This window comes from Lepisosteus platostomus, chromosome 4, assembly GCF_059453375.1.
Source record: "Lepisosteus platostomus isolate fLepPlt1 chromosome 4, fLepPlt1.hap1, whole genome shotgun sequence".
NCBI classification, from domain to species: domain Eukaryota; kingdom Metazoa; phylum Chordata; class Actinopteri; order Semionotiformes; family Lepisosteidae; genus Lepisosteus; species Lepisosteus platostomus.
The window spans coordinates 72,233,368-72,254,674 of NC_142614.1; the positions used below are offsets into that span (position 1 = coordinate 72,233,368).

General features: G+C 39.4%; 1 protein-coding gene across 2 annotated transcripts in view; it reads left to right on the top strand.

The window, feature by feature from the left end:
• The window catches only part of vcanb (versican b), a 67,561-nt gene extending 54,108 nt beyond the window's left edge, over nt 1-13,453 (top strand). For both annotated transcript variants that reach the window (XM_088630638.1, XM_088630637.1), the window contains 5 exons: nt 2,817-2,975; nt 3,884-3,966; nt 9,478-9,622; nt 10,150-10,332; nt 11,237-13,453. In XM_088630638.1, coding sequence (XP_088486764.1) covers nt 2,817-2,975; nt 3,884-3,966; nt 9,478-9,622; nt 10,150-10,332; nt 11,237-11,355 — 689 coding nt within the window. In that variant the 3' untranslated portion in view covers nt 11,356-13,453. The remainder of the gene's footprint in view (nt 1-2,816; nt 2,976-3,883; nt 3,967-9,477; nt 9,623-10,149; nt 10,333-11,236) is intronic.
• The last annotated feature ends 7,854 nt before the right edge of the window (nt 13,454-21,307 follow it).

The following is a 21,307-nucleotide window of genomic DNA, read 5'->3' on the forward strand; positions in this document are numbered from 1 at the left end:
ATAATACCTCCATTTGGCTTGTTACTAAGTGCAGTTAGACTTTAATGACCCAAAGATTCCTGGCACAAAGCCTGCACTTCACCAAACAGACTTGTCTTGTTGTTTAACTTAAGCTTTCGTCATGAGATCAACACTTAGCTCTCACGTAATTACTCTTGATTTTTGATTCAGCTCGGGCTCTCCTAAATGCCCCCAGTCTCCCTGTGGGCATTCATAAAGCAGGTACAGTCCTGCTTCAGTGCCTCCCCTCTCGCGTCAACTCCAGACTTCCTGTGAGATCAGGAGGTCCCCAGCAATAAAACTGTAAACCGCCACTGTGAGACTCTGGGCTCGCTCAGTGAAGCAGAGATTCTGCTGTGAAAGACACACACTGGAAGCCATTCTCAGAGAGAACCTTCTTCCAGGGATTATCTTCAATGTCCTGTGTGCAGAGGCACACTGAAGCCTCATTTAGGTAAACAAAGTTGTGTACTGTGAGCAAAAGAATGCCTAGTTCTAGTCCAGAAAAGGGCACTGCAGCTGAATGTCATAGATCTGTCTATCATTTATCCTTTTTAGTCTATGAATTAAAATTAACATTTGATTTTTGCTTTTTGCCCACAGAGAAAGGCAATTTTCATTGCATCATAAATGACAATTTGAAAAAGCTCACTGCTGTACAATCAAACATCCGTATTCCTTCCTAATGTTGTCAAGGTGATTGTTTCATTCGGACATAGCCCATTCTGAGAGAGATACAGACATTTACTTTATTTTAGGACAAAGGGCATGGCTGCTATTAAAACCATCCGTCAAAGGCCAGTCTTCTTAGTACGTTTTCTTACTATCCTGCCTAATTTGTCATTTGCAGCTGCTGAAAGATGGAAGTGTGATCATGGGTGTGACATGTGATCTCATCGGTATTTTAATTCAGCTGCAGCCGAAACATTTCACGGATACATGCAAAATTGAAATGGATAGAACTCCATTATGTGTTCTTATGGTGAGGTAGCAAACGGAATCTTAAAATTTAGTAAACGTCTCTCTTCCAGGAGGTCAGAATTCCCTTTCCAGATCTTTAGAGACCCTTATACACCCACAAAGTGACATGCATACACTGCACCCTACTGCACTGTTTTCTATCCAAGTAAGGCTTCCATCACTCAATGACTCAGTATGTAATTGCAGCACTTCTCAAAGAAAGCTCTTTTAAAGCAATATTTCATGGAATCAGCATAAAACATTAAGATTCCCATCAGAGCACACGATAATGGTCAGTGCCTAATTACTATATAATTAGTTTTTCTGAAGTGTGTCATTATGGTCTTAATATACAGTCTTCACCAATCGTTCTTCTCTGGGAGAATTTCAATTACCATGCATGTGTGTGTTTTCATTTACAATAAACTATTATGTGCATTGGGATATCCTGCTTGATTTTTCCCCTGGAGGCCTGGATTAAAATCTAGTTTATGTCATAAATGAAAGACATTGTGTGTCTCAATTATCCAGAAAGGTCATATGAATGTTTTTTCTTAATCAAGAGCTTGCTTCAAGCTGCCAAAACAGAAAAGATTGCCTCTCACAGTACCAAATTACTAGGGTAGGCAATGCTAGGAGGTTCCTATCCTGGATAACTGCACACATACATGCATATAGAAAGGAGGATTTCTAATAAGTTAACACTTGTTTTGGCTGCTTGAATGATAAATCAATATTGGAACACTAAAAAATTATACTAGGCAAAAAATCTTTAATTCTTTCATCACCCATCCATTTTCTAACTGCTTTATCCAATACCTTTTTACTTATCCTGGCAAGTAACACTGTAGGTACAAGGCAGGATACACCTTGCACAGGACACCAGTTCATGCAGACATTCACACCAGGGAGAATTTTTCAGAAGCCAGTACGTCTTTGGACTGTGTAAACTAGAGCACCCAGAGGAAAACCACGCAGACACAGGAAGAACATGAAAACTCATATTTAACAGAATTCCATGCTCTATATCTGATTTTATACTTTCAAAATGTTATTTCAGGTATAGGTTTTTATAATAATAATAATAATAATAATAATAATAATAATAATAATAATAATTGCTTACACTTATATAGTGCTTTTCTGGACATTCCACTCAAAGCGCTTTACAGGTAATGGGGACTCCCCTCCACCACCACCAATGTGCAGCATCCACCTGGATGATGCGACGGCAGCCATAGTGCGCCAGAACGCTCCCCACACATCAGCTATCAGTGGGGAGGAGAGCAGAGTAATGTAGCCAATTCATAGATGGGGATAATTAGGAGGCCATGATTGGTGAGGGCCAATGGGAAATTTGGCCAGGACACCGGGGTTACACACCTACTCTTTTCGAGAAACGCCCTGGGATTTTTAATGACCACAGAGAGTCAGGACCTCGGTTTTACGTCTCATCTGAAGGACGGCGCCTGTTTACAGTATAGCGTCCCCGTCACTATACTGGGGCATTAGGACCCACATGGACCGCTGGGTGAGCGCCCCCTAACACCTCTTCCAGCAGCAACCTTAGTTTTTCCCAGGAGGTCTCCCATCCAGGTACTGACCAGGCTCACACCTGCTGAGCTTCAGTGGGTTGCCAGTTGTGAGTTGCAGAGTGATGTGGCTGCTGGCCACATAAAACAAGTCATTTGTTCCTAAGGTTCGAAAATAATAGCAAATGTTTTAACTTGAAGGAATTTGCTAAGTTTGTCCTGTTGTTGGGTACATACAGCAAACTTGAAGGGGGATTTTTCTCCTTGGTGGAGGATCGGAACAGCTTTTAAAGAAATGCTGTCAATGCCTTTGCTTCATTTCAGATACAGAGACATGCGACTATGGCTGGCACAAGTTTCAGGGGCACTGCTACAAGTACTTTGCCCATCGTCGCACCTGGGATGCTGCAGAGAGAGAATGTCGTCTGCAGGGTGCTCACTTGACCAGCATTCTCTCGCACGAAGAGCAGCTGTTTGTGAACCGTAAGTGATGCTGCTCACCCGGGCTCAATGGGCTGACAGGAGAGGCTGTGTGGTTTCTAATTTAACACTGAAGGAAACAGCCTTCACCTCCAGGGCTGATGGAGTTTAGATATTAATCATGTGTGGCAATAATCTGGCTCCTATCCTTGTGCTAACCCTTGCAAAGCAAGATATATCTCCAGTGTTGACAGAGCTACTACGCTGGCTGAGTTTTATCTCAATGATTAAAGCCACAGTGAAGCCCCATGCATAATCCATTTAAAGTCAAAGATAAACATCAGAGAAAACAAACAGTCTCTGTTAACCTTCTGAAAAATCTACATACAAAATAAATACAAGATAACCTTGCTCCTCATTTACACCATATGGAGTGTATCTCTTTTGCATTTAATGTAATTTAATTTTCCTTTTTCTGGAGGGAGGTTGTCGTATGAATACTGTGAAATCTTCGTTTAAAGTTTGTTATAGTACTGCTGTCAAATAGGTTGTAAGGAGCTTCAAGATAGTTATCATGCCCACTGCTCCAACAGTAAACACTTTGTTTACTCCATTAATTGAAAAATATTAGAATAATAAAAAATAGTCTGTGACTCTCAACTGGTTCCTTAAGAAATTATTCTGTTCATAATAAAATGCAAAAATAGCTGAGTTTATGCCTCCATTTCCTATACAATAAACGTTTTTTTGCTAAAAAACTAGATACAATTTTAGAGTTAATGACTGCATTTTGGCAGTCAGGTTGCACAGAAAAGAAAGCTAAATTGTACTGACTGCTAGAAAGCAGGCTTTGAGAACAGGAAGCATGATTCATAAGTATAAAAATGTCTTTTTATTTTCATTATTCCTTCTCAAAGCCTAATATGGTAGAAGAATCAACGACTTTACTTGTGTCTAATTTTTCCTATTAGGCCTGGGACATGACTACCAATGGATTGGCTTGAATGATAAGATGTTTGAGCAGGACTTCCGCTGGACTGATGGCAGGCCTCTGGTAAGGCACCTTCTTTAAAGGCATTCATTTTAATGTGAAACATGTAAACATTTAAAATTATGAACCAAAATCAAAAAGTGAATTTTTGCCAGGCCTTGTGTTCCTCCCCGCTTGAGTCTGATCTTTTACCGATCTTTTCTGAGGACCTGCTTTGAAATAAAAAAAATACAAAATGTAATAGAAGTTGTAATGATGATAATACACTAAATCCTTAAGCAAAATTAACACAATGTCCAATTTTAACGGTCACCACAATATTGCAGTTTTACAGTTGGTACTGACTTTGCTTTGTTTTTAAATTGTTTTAGAACAATGGGTGTATCTAAGTGGACATAATATTTTAGTTGGTATCCATGTGACTTCAGTGAGAGTTACTCAGACTGTGTTCTCATTATTAAAAATTGGACATTAAAAGGGAATATTAACACTAGTTATGTTGCAATACAAAGCTCAAGTCCCTAGTTTTTGTTTCTCAGTGACTTGAATTCCGTAATACTCAGTTTGTCTGAGGGCTTCACAGTCAAAACACTGGATTAACTTTTTGCTGTCTCTTTGAGTCTTTTAGTGTGTACACATAATACATGAACCCTGGCGTGAGCACAGCAGGGGCGGAGAACAATCTGACAGGAGAGTATCTTAAATAAGCAGGAAAATAGCTAATTACTGTTTGTGACCTGTGGTTCAGATATGGTCTCCACATCAAAGCTGGAACAGCACAAAAGGCCTAGGGGCTCAGAGATAAGCCTTGGACCCATCTGTTGCCTGCCAGTCTACCTCAACATTTAAATAAATAGGTCAATAGGAAAGGAAGGGCAGGTGTGGACAGGTATATTAGGTATCTGAGAGAGGCTGCTGGCTGTGCTACAGTACATGCACAATGTGAGTGGATGGACAGCAAAACAGATCGTAAAATAAAAGGCTCAGCAGATTCCCTCTAAAGGTGTAGTGCTTCAAAAAGGGTCCTTCTGAATCCTGCATCATATTGACTCTGTATCTCTGTGAAAGAAGATTGCCCTGCCGAGTAACTTTCAAAACTTCAAAACAAAAAAATTCTGTTAAGTGTTTCCCCATGATTTGCAACTTACTTACAATTTAGAATCTTCCCTGTATATTCCATGGAAAATAAACATTCTGTCCAATATCAACACCAGTAAAATACCTTTTGCAAGAGAAAAGGCTATTACAAATTCTGTCACTCAGTTTTCCAAATTCCCTGGAAGGTTGGCAGATATTTTTTTGGTTAATATACAAAACCATATTGCTTAAATTAAGATATTCTCACAGTTCTTTCAGAGAGGGACTTTGTTTATCATCAGTAGGAGGTCGTGACACTCCAGCATGTTATTGTAAAGGCAGAGGATGGAGTCAGAATTCAGTCGAGTCACACACTTTGTGTTGACAGAAAGAAACCACCCAGGCACGGAGAGGGTGCTGGGAGCATTTAGCTACATTTCCAGGCCCAGGTCTAAGAGCAATTGGACACAGCTGGGACCAATTGTCAAAGAATAACAAAGCTACAAAGTGGACTTCAGGTGCTGGGCCAGCAGGGAGTGACATTGTTTCTTAACACTGCTATTTATGTTGTCCACACTACAGAAACAAAAACATTTGTTAGGTCCCCAAATATTGAATAATTGTAATTCTTTATCAGTCTAGAATAGTTTAAAAAATGTGTAACGTTTATTAAAAAGGAATCACCATGATCTGCTCTATACAGAAGCTAAAATTGGAAAGGATATCCTCCAATGATTTTAAAGTTTAAACAGACAGGAATCAGAAAAAAAAAATCTGAGCTGGGCTAGTTTACTTCTGGCTAAACCAAAACGTAGGAGCTCAGCTGGCATTACATTTCAAACAGCTTTGTTTCAGACTCTTTTAGTAATCAAGTGCATGTGCCCGTTGTCACTGCGATTTTATGCCAGTTTGGGACATTAATAATAAAATAATAATAGTGATGTGAATGACAATCTGTACAGTTGGAACATAAGAGTGCAAAGGGAAGTTGATTGTTCTATGCACTTACAGTGTAAGTCAATTATATAGGGCCTTCACACCATAAAAGTGTATCAATATTAGGTAGTATAATGTTGTACAGACCAAAGAATAAGACAAAAAAAGATAATCTCCAATGGACTGTCGTCTTATTACACCATCCATACATATATCCTTCCTTGTGCCCAATGCACTTACATGACCCTGTATTGGATAAACGGTTATTGAAGGTGATGTGCTGTAAAAGGATCATTTTTTATACATTTTTGTTCTAATTTTCATGTCGTCACAGTCTGTTTTTCACTGCTTGAGTGGAATTCCTTTACCCCAAAGATGTCTTATAAATTTGCTAATACAGTTTGTCCATAACAGGGAAGCATAAACCCTAAATAAAACAGCTGTGAATGCCACATTTCTCCTACAGGATTGTTTCTGAAGGTCTGAGGGTGGCTGTGTTTTTTTTTTCTCTCGCCTTCATATGATTTCTGGATCCTCTAAGGAACTGGTTTAGTCTGTAGTTGCAAAAGAGTGTAGACTACGTCCTCAGCTGCTTCTGGAAATAATTTTGTTTTCTGTCTTGGTGAGGCTAGGCCTCACATGTCACTAGAGAGCCAAAATGACACTTATGGAGCTGAACCAGCAGAGATGTCCAACTGGCCAATCCTAAACAGAGGCCTACAAAGGAGAATGGCTGTTGTCCAGATATTTTTTACGCCAAAACTTTTTTTTGTATCACGCTAGTACAGTACATTATACCAACGAAACACTGCTTCACAGTCTCCCTGAAACAAAGGGAGAACCAGTTGCAATTTCATGTACTGTAGCTATTTTATTCCTGTAGTTAGAATTATATTAACTAAGGGCTGGCAGTTCAGAAAAAGTCTGTCACGTGTGTGATGTTTTTTCTATAAATAAGGTGACAGGACTCTCACACTCACACAGGACTCACAAATCCAGAAAGTTTGCTCCAACACCACTGTCTGTTTTATGATTGACACACAGAGGCATACCACCTGTCTATGGTCATGCTAAGCACTAGTTAAACGATGGCTAGATTTGTGTAAAGATGATCAAGGTTATCTATCTGATTCTTCACCAGCTCATGGAGGTGTGCAAGACCCCCTGTCAAGTCATAGAAGCAGGTGTGGACGTACTACAATAATTTTCAGTAATGGTGGAATAGACTGGCCATTCCAGTTGAGATTCTAAGCATGTCAATTTCTAAGTAATGCAAAGTGCTGCATGCAGTTAGATCCTGGCTGCTCGATGTAAACTCCCACAGCACTGAATCTGATATTAGGGAGTAACAGTTTGACACATCAGGGTTGGAGACTGTGTAGAGAATATTTATCATTAGTTTAGCATTGGTAAACTCAACATGGGGTCTGCGGTTTCCTTACTCGTCAGAATACATCCATGTTGAGCAAATTTCACCTTTGCAATGTTTGTGTTTTTCCTTATTCTCTGCGCTGTACTGTACAGTATGTACCACTGTCACAGTACCTTACATTGGGTGTTTTTGAATTGTGAAATTTCTTACATTTACAAATAAATGCGTTTCATACACGCACTGATGGGTTCATCACAGAAGAAAAATGTTGGTTTAGTTATGAGCAAAGAGCGCACCCGTGTGGATTCTTGAGGGATAGTGTTTCATGAAAAATTATTTTTATTGTTTTCTGCATATTTCTTCTTGTATCTACATATAAGGCCATGCAGACAGGGGGACCTCTTAGTCTTTTTGTATTGATAAATTTGTTTCTTATATGTTTTAATATGTTTAATATATTTGATATATTTAATATTCACCTTATTGTTGATTAGTTAATTAACAATACTTAATCTAATCATGACCATTTTCCATGTTAATGTATGACTGTTTAGATTCATAATATGGCTTGTTGGCCTAATTTATGGGGTCCTTTTGTTTTAAACTATTAACTGCTAGGTGCTTAGGAGAGATAAGGAATGAGATACTGGGTGAGTAGGTGCTGAGAGTGATCTGCAGATTATAGAACCATCTCTGCAATTTAGTTGCCTGTAATTAACATAATGGAGCAGTGATCTTCCTATGAAGTCTAACAGAGCTGCTTACATTGGATGACAGTGTCTGATGGATAAGTAGAGAAGGGAATTGGTTTAGTGCTTAGGGGGAGGGTGGTTTTATTTATATAGCAAGTACTTACAGATAACAAAGGCACAGGAGAATGTTATGGAAGCTGTAAACTGATAGCTCATTATATGGGGTGAAATGTTCTCATGAAAAGACTTGAGTCATATCCCAAAGGGTGTTATTTTCATCCTTCAAACAATGCCTGAGGTTCTTGTAGTTGGATTCTTAGTGTATCAGATATGTGTTGGCTTTGAAATGTAAACACAGCACTTTGTTGAGCACATATATTTTCTGTATAGATACTCATGCTGTAGAATCAGCAACATTTAGCTCAGTACAAAGTAAAAAAGGAGATATTTCGTCCTGGTATGTGTTTTAAAGTTTCTATGAGATACAGTAGGAATGGCCTAATTAGAATGTTGTCTGTATCCCATGCAAACATCTGTCTTTTTCATCTATCAGTATTTTTAATTGTAGAAAAACAATACATTATTTCCTAAAGAAATGGCTGGGACACACATTTGCCAATGGGCCATTTACTTTATACTACATAGAAAAGTGCATTTTTAATCTGCTAAAAGGTCACATGTACAGTATGTCACTCATATTGGTGACTTATATTTATACACTAGAGGAAAAATTGTTGGCAAATCTATTGCAATTGAATTTTCTACCTTACAGCCAGTGGCTAAATAAGGCTTTTGGAAAAGCAAGCTGAGGGTGGAGTACTGCTGGACTGTTCATAATCATGCAACTTATTCCACTTAGGCAGGTTTGGTTATTACAGATGAAGTCTAACATTATAGAATGCCAAAACAAATCTACTTAATGAAGTTATCAGATCCAAGTTGTCTTGTGATATTACATAGTCCTTCCAAACCACAACAAAATCTAGTTACTTCAACCCCATAGTTAAATCTTGAACTGTTCCCATGGTTTTGCACATCAGGAGTTTAAAATGGCTCAATTGAATCACCACAGAAAACTGTAGTTTGATATCCATCAGTCTGGCTTAATGAGAGTAATTTTATTTCAGTCATTTGTACTTTTTTTTTACCCTATACCAGTATATTAAAGATACTTGTATGCTTTTTCTCAACAAATGGTGGTGCTTTACTACAGCAGTAACTTTGTTGCTCAGAACATTCAATAGAGCTGTGCTGGAGGCACGAGAAATGATCTTTAGAAGATCCTAAGGGACGCTATACTGTAAATACTGATGTGTGGGTCTCAAAGCTGCCATTTTAATTTCAGTTGGTGTACATCATCTTTTTTTTCCACTCATTTTCTTGTTCAGAAATGATGCATTCAAACTGTATGTGCTTCACTGGAACAGCATATTGTTTTCCTGCTCTTTGTTTGCAAAGCCACATCACAGTAAAAAAATAAATCTTCTGTTTAATTAGCAATATGAGAACTGGAGGCCAAACCAGCCAGATAGCTTCTTCTCATCCGGAGAGGACTGCGTTGTGATGATCTGGCATGAGAACGGCCAGTGGAACGATGTGCCATGCAACTATCACCTCACTTACACCTGCAAGAAAGGAACAGGTGAGGAATTTGCTTTGCTTTTAAAATGAGCCAGGTATAATTTCCTAGAAAGGAGAGCAGCTGTTTTAGGCATAGTCTTTTATTAATTATGTTAACTCACTTCCTCTGCCCGTTTAACTGTCAGGAAGAATCCGTTGCTTGCTTGGCTGTGCAATTTGCTCAGAGGGTGACATATAAGTATAATTGTTTCTCAGAAACAAATTACAGAGAGTCAAAGTTTTTCCAACATGTACATAAGAACATAACATTTGAAATTGGAGTAGGCCATTTGGCCTATCTAGCATTTTGCAGTTAGTATTTGATCCAAGGGCCTAATAGTTTCAAGTCATTTCTTGAAACTATCTAAAGTATAGGCTTGGCCGAGTTGCTTGATCCGTACTCCCACAAACCTTTTGTTGCCTGTTTGTTTTTGCGAAGGTTTTAGGAAGTAATCTGTATAGACGAAAAACAGCAGAAATACACAATTCCTCAAAATGCCTTCAAAATACCTTTTTCAAAATGGAAAATGCATTATGTTTTTGCCTTAGTTGCCTGTGGTCAGCCTCCAGTTGTGCAAAATGCCCGGGCCTTCGGAACAATGCGGCCTCGCTATGAAATCAACTCCCTGGTGAGATACCACTGCAAAGAAGGCTTCATTCAGCGACACGTTCCAACTATCAAGTGCAGAGGCGATGGAAGATGGGATGAACCCAAAATATCCTGCCTGAGCCGTGAGTGCCAAATAATCCAACATTTGATCTGCTTCAAGCAGAAGCATTTTAAAGATGGGTGTTAGCTGATTAGAGTTAAGTTAGCTAATCCTCTAAAAAATATGACAGAAGCAATGAGGCATGCTATACTTTTTCAGAAAGCGGAGTCTAATCTGCAATACAGTGCTATCATCGGCTGGAAGACATGTACGTTTATTCATACTGAATGAGTGGACAAGTAACCTGCCAATTTATCTTCTGTAACGGAAGCTGGTTCAGGCTCCCATGAAGCGTAGTTTAGGACCCTATGCAGACGATATAATCTGGAAGTAAGTGGAGTGGAGAAGGACAACAGAGAAGAGACGTAGAGAATCAGGATGGGTTGACAGACAGGGGGGCCTGATGACGGAGATCCGGTGCTCCGGGGTGGGTGGCGTGGTGCAGGCAAACAAGTCCAAAGAGTCCAAGGGGGAAATCCGGGGCGCAGTCCAGGGTCCAGGTGCAGGGAGAACCATCTTAGACAAGACAAACAAGGTTAAAATCTGGAACGGGATCCGGAACAGGAACAAGGAGTTAAAACCAGGGTAACGAGGCCAGGCGCTCCGAGCCCTGGACTCAGATGGTCAGGAGGCTGTGATGAAGACTATGCCGTCGGATCTCTCCTGGACCTGCTTGTAGGTGGGCTTCCGGGCATCCATCTCCCAGTGCTGAGCCAGGAAATAGAGGGAGCGCCAGGCTTAAATAATAACAGACAAAACAGGGGGCAGGTACACATAATCAACTAAAATCCGAAAGGGTCGGAGCGCCCTTAAGACCTTCTGTACTATCAGCTTTGATCGATCTAGACAGAGTCATCTATTCTCCCTTAAGTGGACTTTCTTTTTTCCTGTTCTATGAATTCATTCTATTTTATCTCTTTTTGTAGCATCTACATACCAGAGGGCGTACGTCAACATGTACTATAACAACGCCAGGTGGAATTCCAATGGCTCCCAGCGACACCGTCATCGCTGGGCAGTGAGACAAGACAAGGCCAGGCGCTGATCCCTATAATTGTTCCTGTCCTACAAAGTGACAACATCTCAAAGCACAGCCAGCCGAAGCCCTTAAGAACAGTGCCTTTAATAGTGTATACCAGGAGGGCTGCATTTTCACCCTTATACGATCACACCAAGAAACAAGTGCCTGGTAAATATCCAACATGTTTTAGTGTTTCTTTTTCTAAATCACAGACACTGATTTTATCACAGAAAAAAAAAACACAGACACACACAATCAGATGGTCTCTGACAAACCTGTCCCCAGCCAATTTGGTCCACTAACAAGGTCCACTATGCTGGACCATATGCTCACTATGCTGAAAAAAAATGTGCATTCTTTTTTGAACACTCGTTAGTTTTCTATCTTGTATTCTGCTTAAGTTGGTAAAGATGTTTCCAGCCTCAGACTCCACATCTGTGCTAGCTTGCAAAAATGACATAGCACATACCAATACTGTATCACTTACAGTCTTCCATGTGTTGAATGGAAAAAGAATAACTGTAAATAGGTGACAGTTTAGTGCTTAAATAATGTAAATAAATAATCAAATTTAAGCAGATGTTTATTAGACTTTCTCATTAAAATGGTCTAATAGCCATTGTATATGCTGCTCCTTGTGTAGGCTGGAAATTGACAACATTTATTGGACAGAATATTATCTGAGGAGTAAGACAGTGAATTTACTAAACTTATTTCAAGCATTTGATGACTGCATTCAGTACCTTTATTGAATGTGAGGTATGAAAGCATGCTTAAAAGGAGAATGGGTGTGTCAGATAGCTTACGGTTGAGGGCTGAGCTGTTTCCTTGTGAAATCGATCAAACATTTAATAGCACTCCATGCATAAACAGTTAAAGCACAAAACATGGGAAAGATGGGATTAGGACAGAACTGAAGATTGCAACATGGAGCTACCCCTGTGTTTAATGGGGTCAAAAGATCAACCATCGGCTTTCAGAGCCTGGAAGGACCTTTGGCACGGAAGATGGTTTTCTCCACAGGACGTCAGTGCTAATACACTCTGAGATGGCAGCTTTGAATGGCTTGCCAGCACATACTAAAATGCCATTAGAGAACTGCATTTCGAATGATACTTTTATTGTAAAAAATAAATTAATTCTCTTTGTATATATAACCAGTTTAATCGTTTTTATATATTAAAAAGTTCAATCTTTTTGAATGTGTGTCTAAGTGCTGCAGCTAGACAGCTTTCCTGAGTAAAAATGAAGAACAGCCATACAGATTTAATTTATTGGGTATTTCCTATTCATATATGGAAGGGAAACTGATTTTTTATTTTAAATGGAGAAAATATATCTTACTAATGTCCACTATTAGCCACTGAATTCCTTGGTATGTTTACAGACAACTTTAGTATTTTTTATAGTGATGATTTTTTTTCTCTTTTCACTTAACTGTGGCAATGAATTATGATTCTTGATATAAACTGTGTTCTTTTGCTTATACTTTAGTGATTTATAAATAACTTAAAACTACTATTAAAGAATGTACTTTGTGAAACACTCCAAAAGACTTGAATGATTGCCTTTTATTAGAGATGCAATTAATTTATTTCAGCTCTAGTTTTTCATATGTCCATGTACTCTGTGATGCCATCGCATTGCAACACTGCAGGGCCTCTTTGGCAAATTCACCTCTATTTGGTATGGACACAACAGAGGAGAGAGATAGAAAGTGTTGGTTAATGCGATTAAGTAGTTAGTGTTAGATTTGCTCGTAAACACATATATGAGGCATTCAGTGGGCGGTAATGGATCAGCATGTATAGTGTCTATTAATTAAACCTGCTATGGCTCGATATTTACGTTTTATACAGAACTCTGCTGCACATAATAGTTGTCAACCATTTGTCTAGTATCAAATGGCAAATGTGTCCTTTTTAAGCCTGTCTGTTTCTATTTTTTGTGTTTTTTACCATTAAAATGCACATAATACCTTTTTATATGTATATTATAACTTTGTCCAATGTATAATGTGAATGTTTGGGATTTTTGTGAATGATTTCTTTTTTTATTATTTTTTAAACTTTTTATACATGCTCTTTTTTTCACCAAAGAAACACAAAAAAGTTTGATTAAATTCTTCTGTGTCTCGTCTCTTATTCTGTATGGCACTCACACCCATAAGGACAAGAAATATGAGTATAGCAGTAATACAAATCAAGATAAGCAGATCAAATTAATATTTTAAAGGCAGTAAAATATTCAGCTAAAGACAGTAAAATATTCAGCAAACATTTTTAAAATTGTGTAGCTTAGGAATGACTGGTGTGATTTGCAAATTCATCATTAACAGATGAAATTGCAGTATATCAATGTCAAAAGATAAATGGTAGATCTAACACATAATGTTGATAATGTCTTTGGGGATGCTTTTTCAAAAAGATCTTATGTTGGTATATCTGTGTTATATGATCTTTAACAACCTCTAGCACCTAAAAACAAGCAGAAAATTAATAAATAAAAAACAATGTTTTTTAAGATGTAATAAAGATGTTTACTTTGCATGTAGGAACAGGTTACTACTTATTCTACCTATGCTCTAACTTATAGGGCATATTCAAAGGGAAAATAATTTTCCCTAATCTAATGCAGTCGCTTGATTTAAATCTCCTTTGCTGCATTAGTTTTAAGTTTTCATTTGTTCTGCAGACTGAAGTCATGTAGGCCCAGAATGCAAAAAAAACAAGTCCAATCCTAATCTAGAGCTCATACTGCCTCTTTTTTAGGCTACATAACTAATTTCCAGGAACACAAACATTGTTCTGCAAAATCTTAATGAAAAACATATATGCTGAATTGCACCCCCATCTTTAGTCACTGGTCCAGAAGCACTGTAATCCTCCATACTGTTATACCCCTAGTGCCAGAGACAGTTCTGGGATCTGTCTAGTCAGTAATTTCCGTTAGGATCTCACCAGGTCTCGAATTATATTGCTGTAATTGTGTTTCAGCAGAATATGTACAGGATTTTCAATGTTATAGAACCTACATGTATATTGATTTCCAATTTAGCTTCATCATAATATATGTCATATGAAATGTTGTTGTTTTGATTAAATTTTAGTTTCACTTAGAGTGGATAGTTTGTTGGCTGGAAATTTTGAAGGTCAAATAGCTGTATAAAATCCAACAGAGAGAAAGAGCCAAGAAAAATAATTTTCCAACCTTTAGGAAATATCTGTAGGAGCATTAATAAAATTAAAATTTGCTTCAAAAATTATCCTTATTGTTACAGAAAAAAGGTCATATTTTTAAGTCTTGTGACTCTAGCAAGAAACACGCTTACTGTAGGTCTAGGGCTCTGCAGTGAAGTGCTAAGAAATTTTTTTAGCATTTGCACAGACATCGGTGATGGGTGCTCGGATTCTGGATAAGCAATTCTGATCTCTGAATTGCAGTTTAGCCATTGCAGAGTGGATCTTGTGCAACAAACTGTTAAACGCTGGTATTCGAGACTCATCTACAGTACCAGTAGAATGGCACCATGACCGCCATGACATGAATCAACAGATGAAATCAGTCTGTTACTGGAGATCGTACCACATTTAAAAGGGAATTTTGAGGATTAAAGCCAAGAGCAATAGTTCTAAATGAGAGGAGGCCATTCTGCCTCTTTAACCCACATCTTGAAAACGTAAACAGAGAAGACTATGGGGCGACCTGTACCAGTATACAAGGTCAACACAGTCAAAGTATTCAGAATGAACAATAAAACACAAATCAGACGGTACAAATGGATACTATTTTGTAGAAGTCTAATTAAAACTCAGACCTGGAGTTGCTTCTTCACCAAGGGCTGTGGGTGTTAGGAACAGGCTCCCCAGCCGTGTCGCTGAAGTTGATACCCATGCTTCTTTCAAGAAACAGCTGATGGGATCCTTGGATCAGTCAACTACTAACTTGCAAACAGGCAAGTTAGGCTGAATGCCCTCTTCTCACTTGTAACCTTTCTTGTTTTAACATCTTATTGAACAAAGGGTCTCATCCTGCTGTTTCTTGAAAGAAGCCAAGCCAACATGACTGGCTAGCCTGTTACAGACTCCCACAACCATTTTTTGCCATTTTGCTCTGAAATTCACTTCTAAAAGCCCCCAAACAAAGGTTTGCCTCCTTTGCACAATATTAATTAAAAATGTGAAGATTTACCTAAATTCTTAGATTTGAAACAAAGTGCCTCAGTTGATTTTCAAAAATAAAGAACTGCCATACAGAAAACAAATTAAAATAATGTTACTGTGCTTTTTTGCTTTAAGCATATGGCCAATCCAGTTTTGGAGGATTACATTATCAAGGAGGAATCTAATATTGTTCTCCATTCATGGACATGTTCTTCATGGTTATCAAAACATTCTTAAACACTTTTTTGTAAATGATATCTTATATTTAAACCTTTTAGGTTTGGCAGAAAACCTCTGTTTTTCCTCTCCTAAAAATAGAACAGTGCTGTTCTGTTTCTGGTCACATTATTTTAAAACACATTTATAAAGTAATATTTATAGATGCCTAAGTTACCAGGGTTTATAAAATGGTCAAGCCATTTAAGCTATAAAAATATGTGTACACAGTGACAGTTAAAACTCTTGGGACACTCTTAAATCTTAATTCAATCCTGCTAAGCAAGGAAATCCATTAGTTTATGCAAAGGTTATAATTAATTTCAAAACAAAAAATATATAATAAAGAACACATTTCACTAGCATTCTGCCTCATTGGCTCCCATGTAACAGAGCAACAGTTTGTTCGGTCAGACCACTTTCAAAACCCAAAATATTTGAAACATGAGCGTTATGAAAATATGAAATTAGTCAACATATGAATGCCCAGCTTTTCTTGGGTAGGTATTGGAGAGAAATACAGCAAAGGACTCTGTATATAAATTGCACAGCTACTATGCTACCAGGAAATTTGGGAAAATTAGGATTATATCTCTATAATTATACTTCACAAAGAAGAGGACTCAGTAATTACAAGAAAAGTCAGTGTTTCGCAAAATGTAATGCAGGCATTGATGGGATCTGGCTGGAAATGTGAAGACACTGGATATTGTTGAGGTGTCGTGGTTAATGTACCTCTTCAATGTTGTGTGGGAGGCTGAGACAGTGCCTCTGGATTGGCGGACTGGGGTGGAGATCACTATTTTTAAGAAGGGGGGCCACAGGGCGTGATCCAACTAAAAGGGGATCACACTCCTCAGCCTCCCTGGGAAAGCCTGTGCCAGGGTTCAGGAAAGGAGGAAAAGACCAATTCCAACCAATTGCTCAATACTCCATGTACAGTAAATAAAAGGCCTCAAACTTTCCTTCCCAACATTTTCTGCTCCCTCCATCAACCCATCATTACCTCTGTCACAGAATGTCCTTGGCTCAGCTCACTCTCGGACCTCCTTGTGTGCTTTATATAGCCAAGTAGTCATCCCTACAAGCAGTAAAACTCTGAGCATCTTTAATCAATAACTCTACAGGTTTGTCTAATCTTCCAAACAGATCATTTCAATTACACACCATTTCTTATCAAATCAATGGAATTAACAAGGGATGAGCTTCTCCAAGAAGCCGATGGAGAGAGCAACCATTGGAAAGCATTTGCTTAGAAGAGGACACCATCAAAAATATAACTTGTCGCCTATACAGTGAATATGTTTATTGAAAGAACAAATTTCAGGATGAAAGGGTGGACCAATGCAACTACAGTACCTGAACTTTTCAACTGGGATAAATATGTGAGAAGAAATATGGGAGAGATGATTACAATGGTTTTTGTTCCTACAGTGAAATACTGGGATTATAACATAAAGACGTGGGGTTGTTTTACCGGTTAAAAACATGGGAAATACAAGAAACATGTTAGAAGGTACTCACCATAATGATAGAAATCCATTCTATTTCTGCAATGTCCCTAAAAGTGCTGTGTTGATTAAAGCTTTCTTTGCTGACATTGATTCTAAGCACTCCCTAAACTTGGACTACCATTCGCTAGTTACATGGATCTGACACACGCAAAAGCAAATGAAATACAAATGCATTATTACAGTGATTTCATGTGGTGTCCCTCCTTTTCTGAGATAGCTTATCCCGCTCAGAAACATTCAGAAACATTACGTACTTGATTGTGATTGGTCTTTTTTTTTTACACTGAAAAAGCCACTACAAGCTCTTTTTCACTCACATTTGAACAGACTGATTAAAAAAAATGTTGCACAGCAAATTGAGGGGGCCCCCTAGGAGAGCTGGGGCCCTAGGCAGTCACCTAGTTCACCTGTGCCCAGGCCCAGCCCTGCTCGTAAGATATATGCTTAAAAAGCGCAGGTTAAAATAAGACTAAGAAAGCTTTACATTCCAGACATCTGAGTACAGGGCAGTTTGTAAACCTGCTTAGCCTTAACTCCCAGACCACCACCTTCTAAAATATACTTTCTGTTGTGATTTTATTGAGCCATGAAGTTTTGAATGCAAGATTCACCACATTAAGTTCCTAAAAGACATAAACCATAACTATTATAAGCACAGAGACGAGTGGATCAGAGGACCAGGCAGCCCAGCACTAAGGCTGTTACCAGCAAACCCATTTTTAGTGTTACTTTATGTTTCCAAAGGGTGTGGAATAGCTGGGGCACCAAAATCTGCATTTTAAACTGAACACAAGCACAGGAAGTAAGTATTTACCTCCAATTTACAAAGTATTTACAAAGGGCTGTGTGAGGAAGAAACAAGCAACCCAGACAAGCCAGCATACTGGCTTCCTTCAAGAAACAGCAGGATGAGATATTCAGATACAGTATATTAGTGATTAGCAACCCAATGGGATAAAAGCGTCCTATGCACTTTTATCTTACATTCTTATGAAAGAAACAGGACTTGTTCCCCCTTTCTTCTTCAGGCTCAACTAAACTGAAAGAGTTCAACTCCCCAGAATTAGCTGAAATGACTTTGGATCAGCCACCTCAGCCTCTATGACGTTTCTTGACAGTGTTGAATTCACATTGCGGTGATGGCAGAGATACGGTATGCTCAGACAACAGCTCTTCAGCAACTGAATCACATTTCAACATCAGATGGTCAACATTTGCTGTGTAAGTTTATTGGAGGGATCTGAACAGAGTCACCCAACTGTATTCCTGAATACAGCTCTCATTCCTGAATACTGAATCCTGAATTCTCTGGGTGCTTCCTAGCTCTGGCAGACAAAGATTTGCTCATCTAACGGATTCACAGGAAATACAATGGTCACCTTTCTAAAGGTCCTGATAAGCTCCAGGTATTTTTGTATTTTCACAATTCAGTCCTCTTCGAAGGAAAGCAGGCTTGCTCAGCAGAGGCCTCTGTGCTGTATCGTCTGCCCAGAGACGTGGCCCAGAGGAGAAAGTGTCACTCCCAGGCCCACGGCAGCCTGCAGCCCACAGCTGCGAAGGGAAACTGAAGCATTCCCACGAGCAAGGGTTCTCCCAGGCGTCCAATTCAAACACTTTCGGTTTTCGCCTTTCGGTTTGACCTTCCCCCTACCAAGCTGACCCTCAATCATCCAATTACATAACCTAATGCTGCGGGAAAGGTGCTCTGTCATTACGTTACTGAGCTCCTGTTACGCTCAGCTCTGCTACCAAGACATGCTAACGATAATAGCAAGAAACCCCCTGCCTCTCCCACCCGAAACCAGAAGACCCAAATCCTGCCTGCATTCTGTCCTGCCAGCACCTCTGTGGTGGAACTGTTCCCTGCCTGCTGCTGCCCTGTCTACAGACCCTTGTCCTCTTCCCAGTCAGCCATTTTCTGCTTCTCCGCGGCGCATCATTTCAGCGAGGGGATCGCCAAAGAGGGCAGTGAACAAGGAACCCTCTTCTCTTACAGTATGTTTTATTTTTCCGCAGTGCTTTTAAAGAGGACTGGGTCCAGGATTTCCAATAGGGGGGTGTCTGCTAGGAATTTTTCTGTTATAGTTAATAATTTAAAAACTTTAATCTCGTCGACTTCGATATTTGTCTCTTTCATCCTCTTTAACTTTATCTCCCACTCAGCAGTGGCTCCTCACCGAGGCAATTTTTTCTTCTACTCATACTTGTTAGTGAATTACCCATTTAGCTTTCTTACAGTGGGAACAATTTTGACCCCATGTAAGACTATTTTCGGGGGAAGGCTGCCGGTATTTTGGTTTTGGGTAATGATAGGGCCCTTGTCACAGATTTGACAAAGGGAGGTGGAGGAGGAGGGGCCCCAAAAGAGATATCATCTTCCCCCACAGGGTTTTCTCTTGGAGGGCGGGAGTTATTGTTCTTGTTGTGATTGTTTCTCAGGATAGTGGATGGGGGAGGTGGACACAGTGGTACAAAGTAAGATTATAAGGAGGTCTCCTCTGCTAGACATCCTTCTTTATTTCGTTTGACAGCTCTAAGCTTATCTTTACATTTTAGACACAAATCCTGTACTGAAATTGGGTGCCTGTATTCCATGCTGAAAAGAGAAGAAAAGAAACATGTGAAGAAGGCTCACACAACCAAAGAAGGCTCCACAGCTGAAAAGTTGTGTTTCTTTTCTACTCTTTTCAGCATGAAATAAACCTTTACCTGTTCCTTTGCAGCTTACGCATGCCGACGCAGCTACCCACTTGAACTACCTGTGCAAAGTGTGCCCATTGTGTCTCCATGAGTGTGAGGTTGTCTATCCACTCACTGCATCATGTGTTTTTTACCAGAGGAAATGCAAAGTGTTTGGCTTCCTGTATGTCCTTCTATTACAAGTTTCATATATATATATAGTCTCTTAAGAAGAAGAGACTATTATTAGAAATAAGCACTGTAATGTTGCAGAAGAGGCCACTTCCTGGAATGATATTTGGAATAATACAAATTCTGACTAGGATTCTAATCATGGAAAGACCCAATCACTGTACACTTCCCTCACTCAGACTCTTTGACTCAATTCAGAAGATATCTTGCAATGACAGTCTCCAGTGCACATGTTTTTGGGAGTATTCAGAGGTTGTTATGTTTTGGCAATAGTTCTCTTTCAATTTGATCATTAATTTATATAAGGATATTAAGTATTTCTTGCCGGATGATGCCTGTAAAATGGGCATATTCCAGTGGCAGAAATGGATCTGGCTGGCTGGCCTGATTGCAGGTGTCAGTTGTCACAGAGTTGTGAGCTCCTTGACTCCCTCACTGGGTCCTGATCAGTGTACGATTATAATTTATGCATCGTATCAGCTGCATGAATCCATGGTGCCAGTTCAGGGCGGTAGAGGCTTAAGGTCCTGCTGCGGATGAAGTCAAAGTCACATTGCAAATTGCTGCTTAACCTTACTTCAGAGTATGTAGAACCTGGAAGAGGCATTCAAAGAAGCAGGGCATCTGAGGGGTCATTGTTTTTGTATCTTATTCGGGAAAATGTTCACAATAATTATTGAAAAGGTTTCAAACCATCACGGAATCCAGGTGCAACAAAGAACATTTCAGATTCAGAAACACGGTTAATCAAATAAAAATAGGCTGCACTCGTCTTGGTGGCATGGTGCAGTGGTTAACATCCTGCCCCGTCCTTCGGATGAGACGTAAAACCGAGGTCCTGACTCTCTGTGGTCATTAAAAATCCCAGGGCGTTTCTTGAAAAGAGTAGGGGTGTAACCCCGGCGTCCTGGCCAAATTTCCCATTGGTCCTTACCAATCATGGCCTCCTAATAATCCCCATCTATGAATTGGCTTCATTACTCTGCTCTCCTCTCCACTGATAGCTGATGTGTGGGGAGCGTTCTGGCGCACTATGGCTGCCGTCGCATCATCCAGGTGGGGCTGCACATTGGTGGTGGTGGAGGGGAGACCCCATTACCTGTAAAGTGCTTTGAGTGGAGTGTCCAGAAAAAGCGCTATATAAGTGTAAGCAATTATTATTATTATTATTAGTAGTAGTATTATTAACATGCCTGTCTTGCAGCCCTAGGG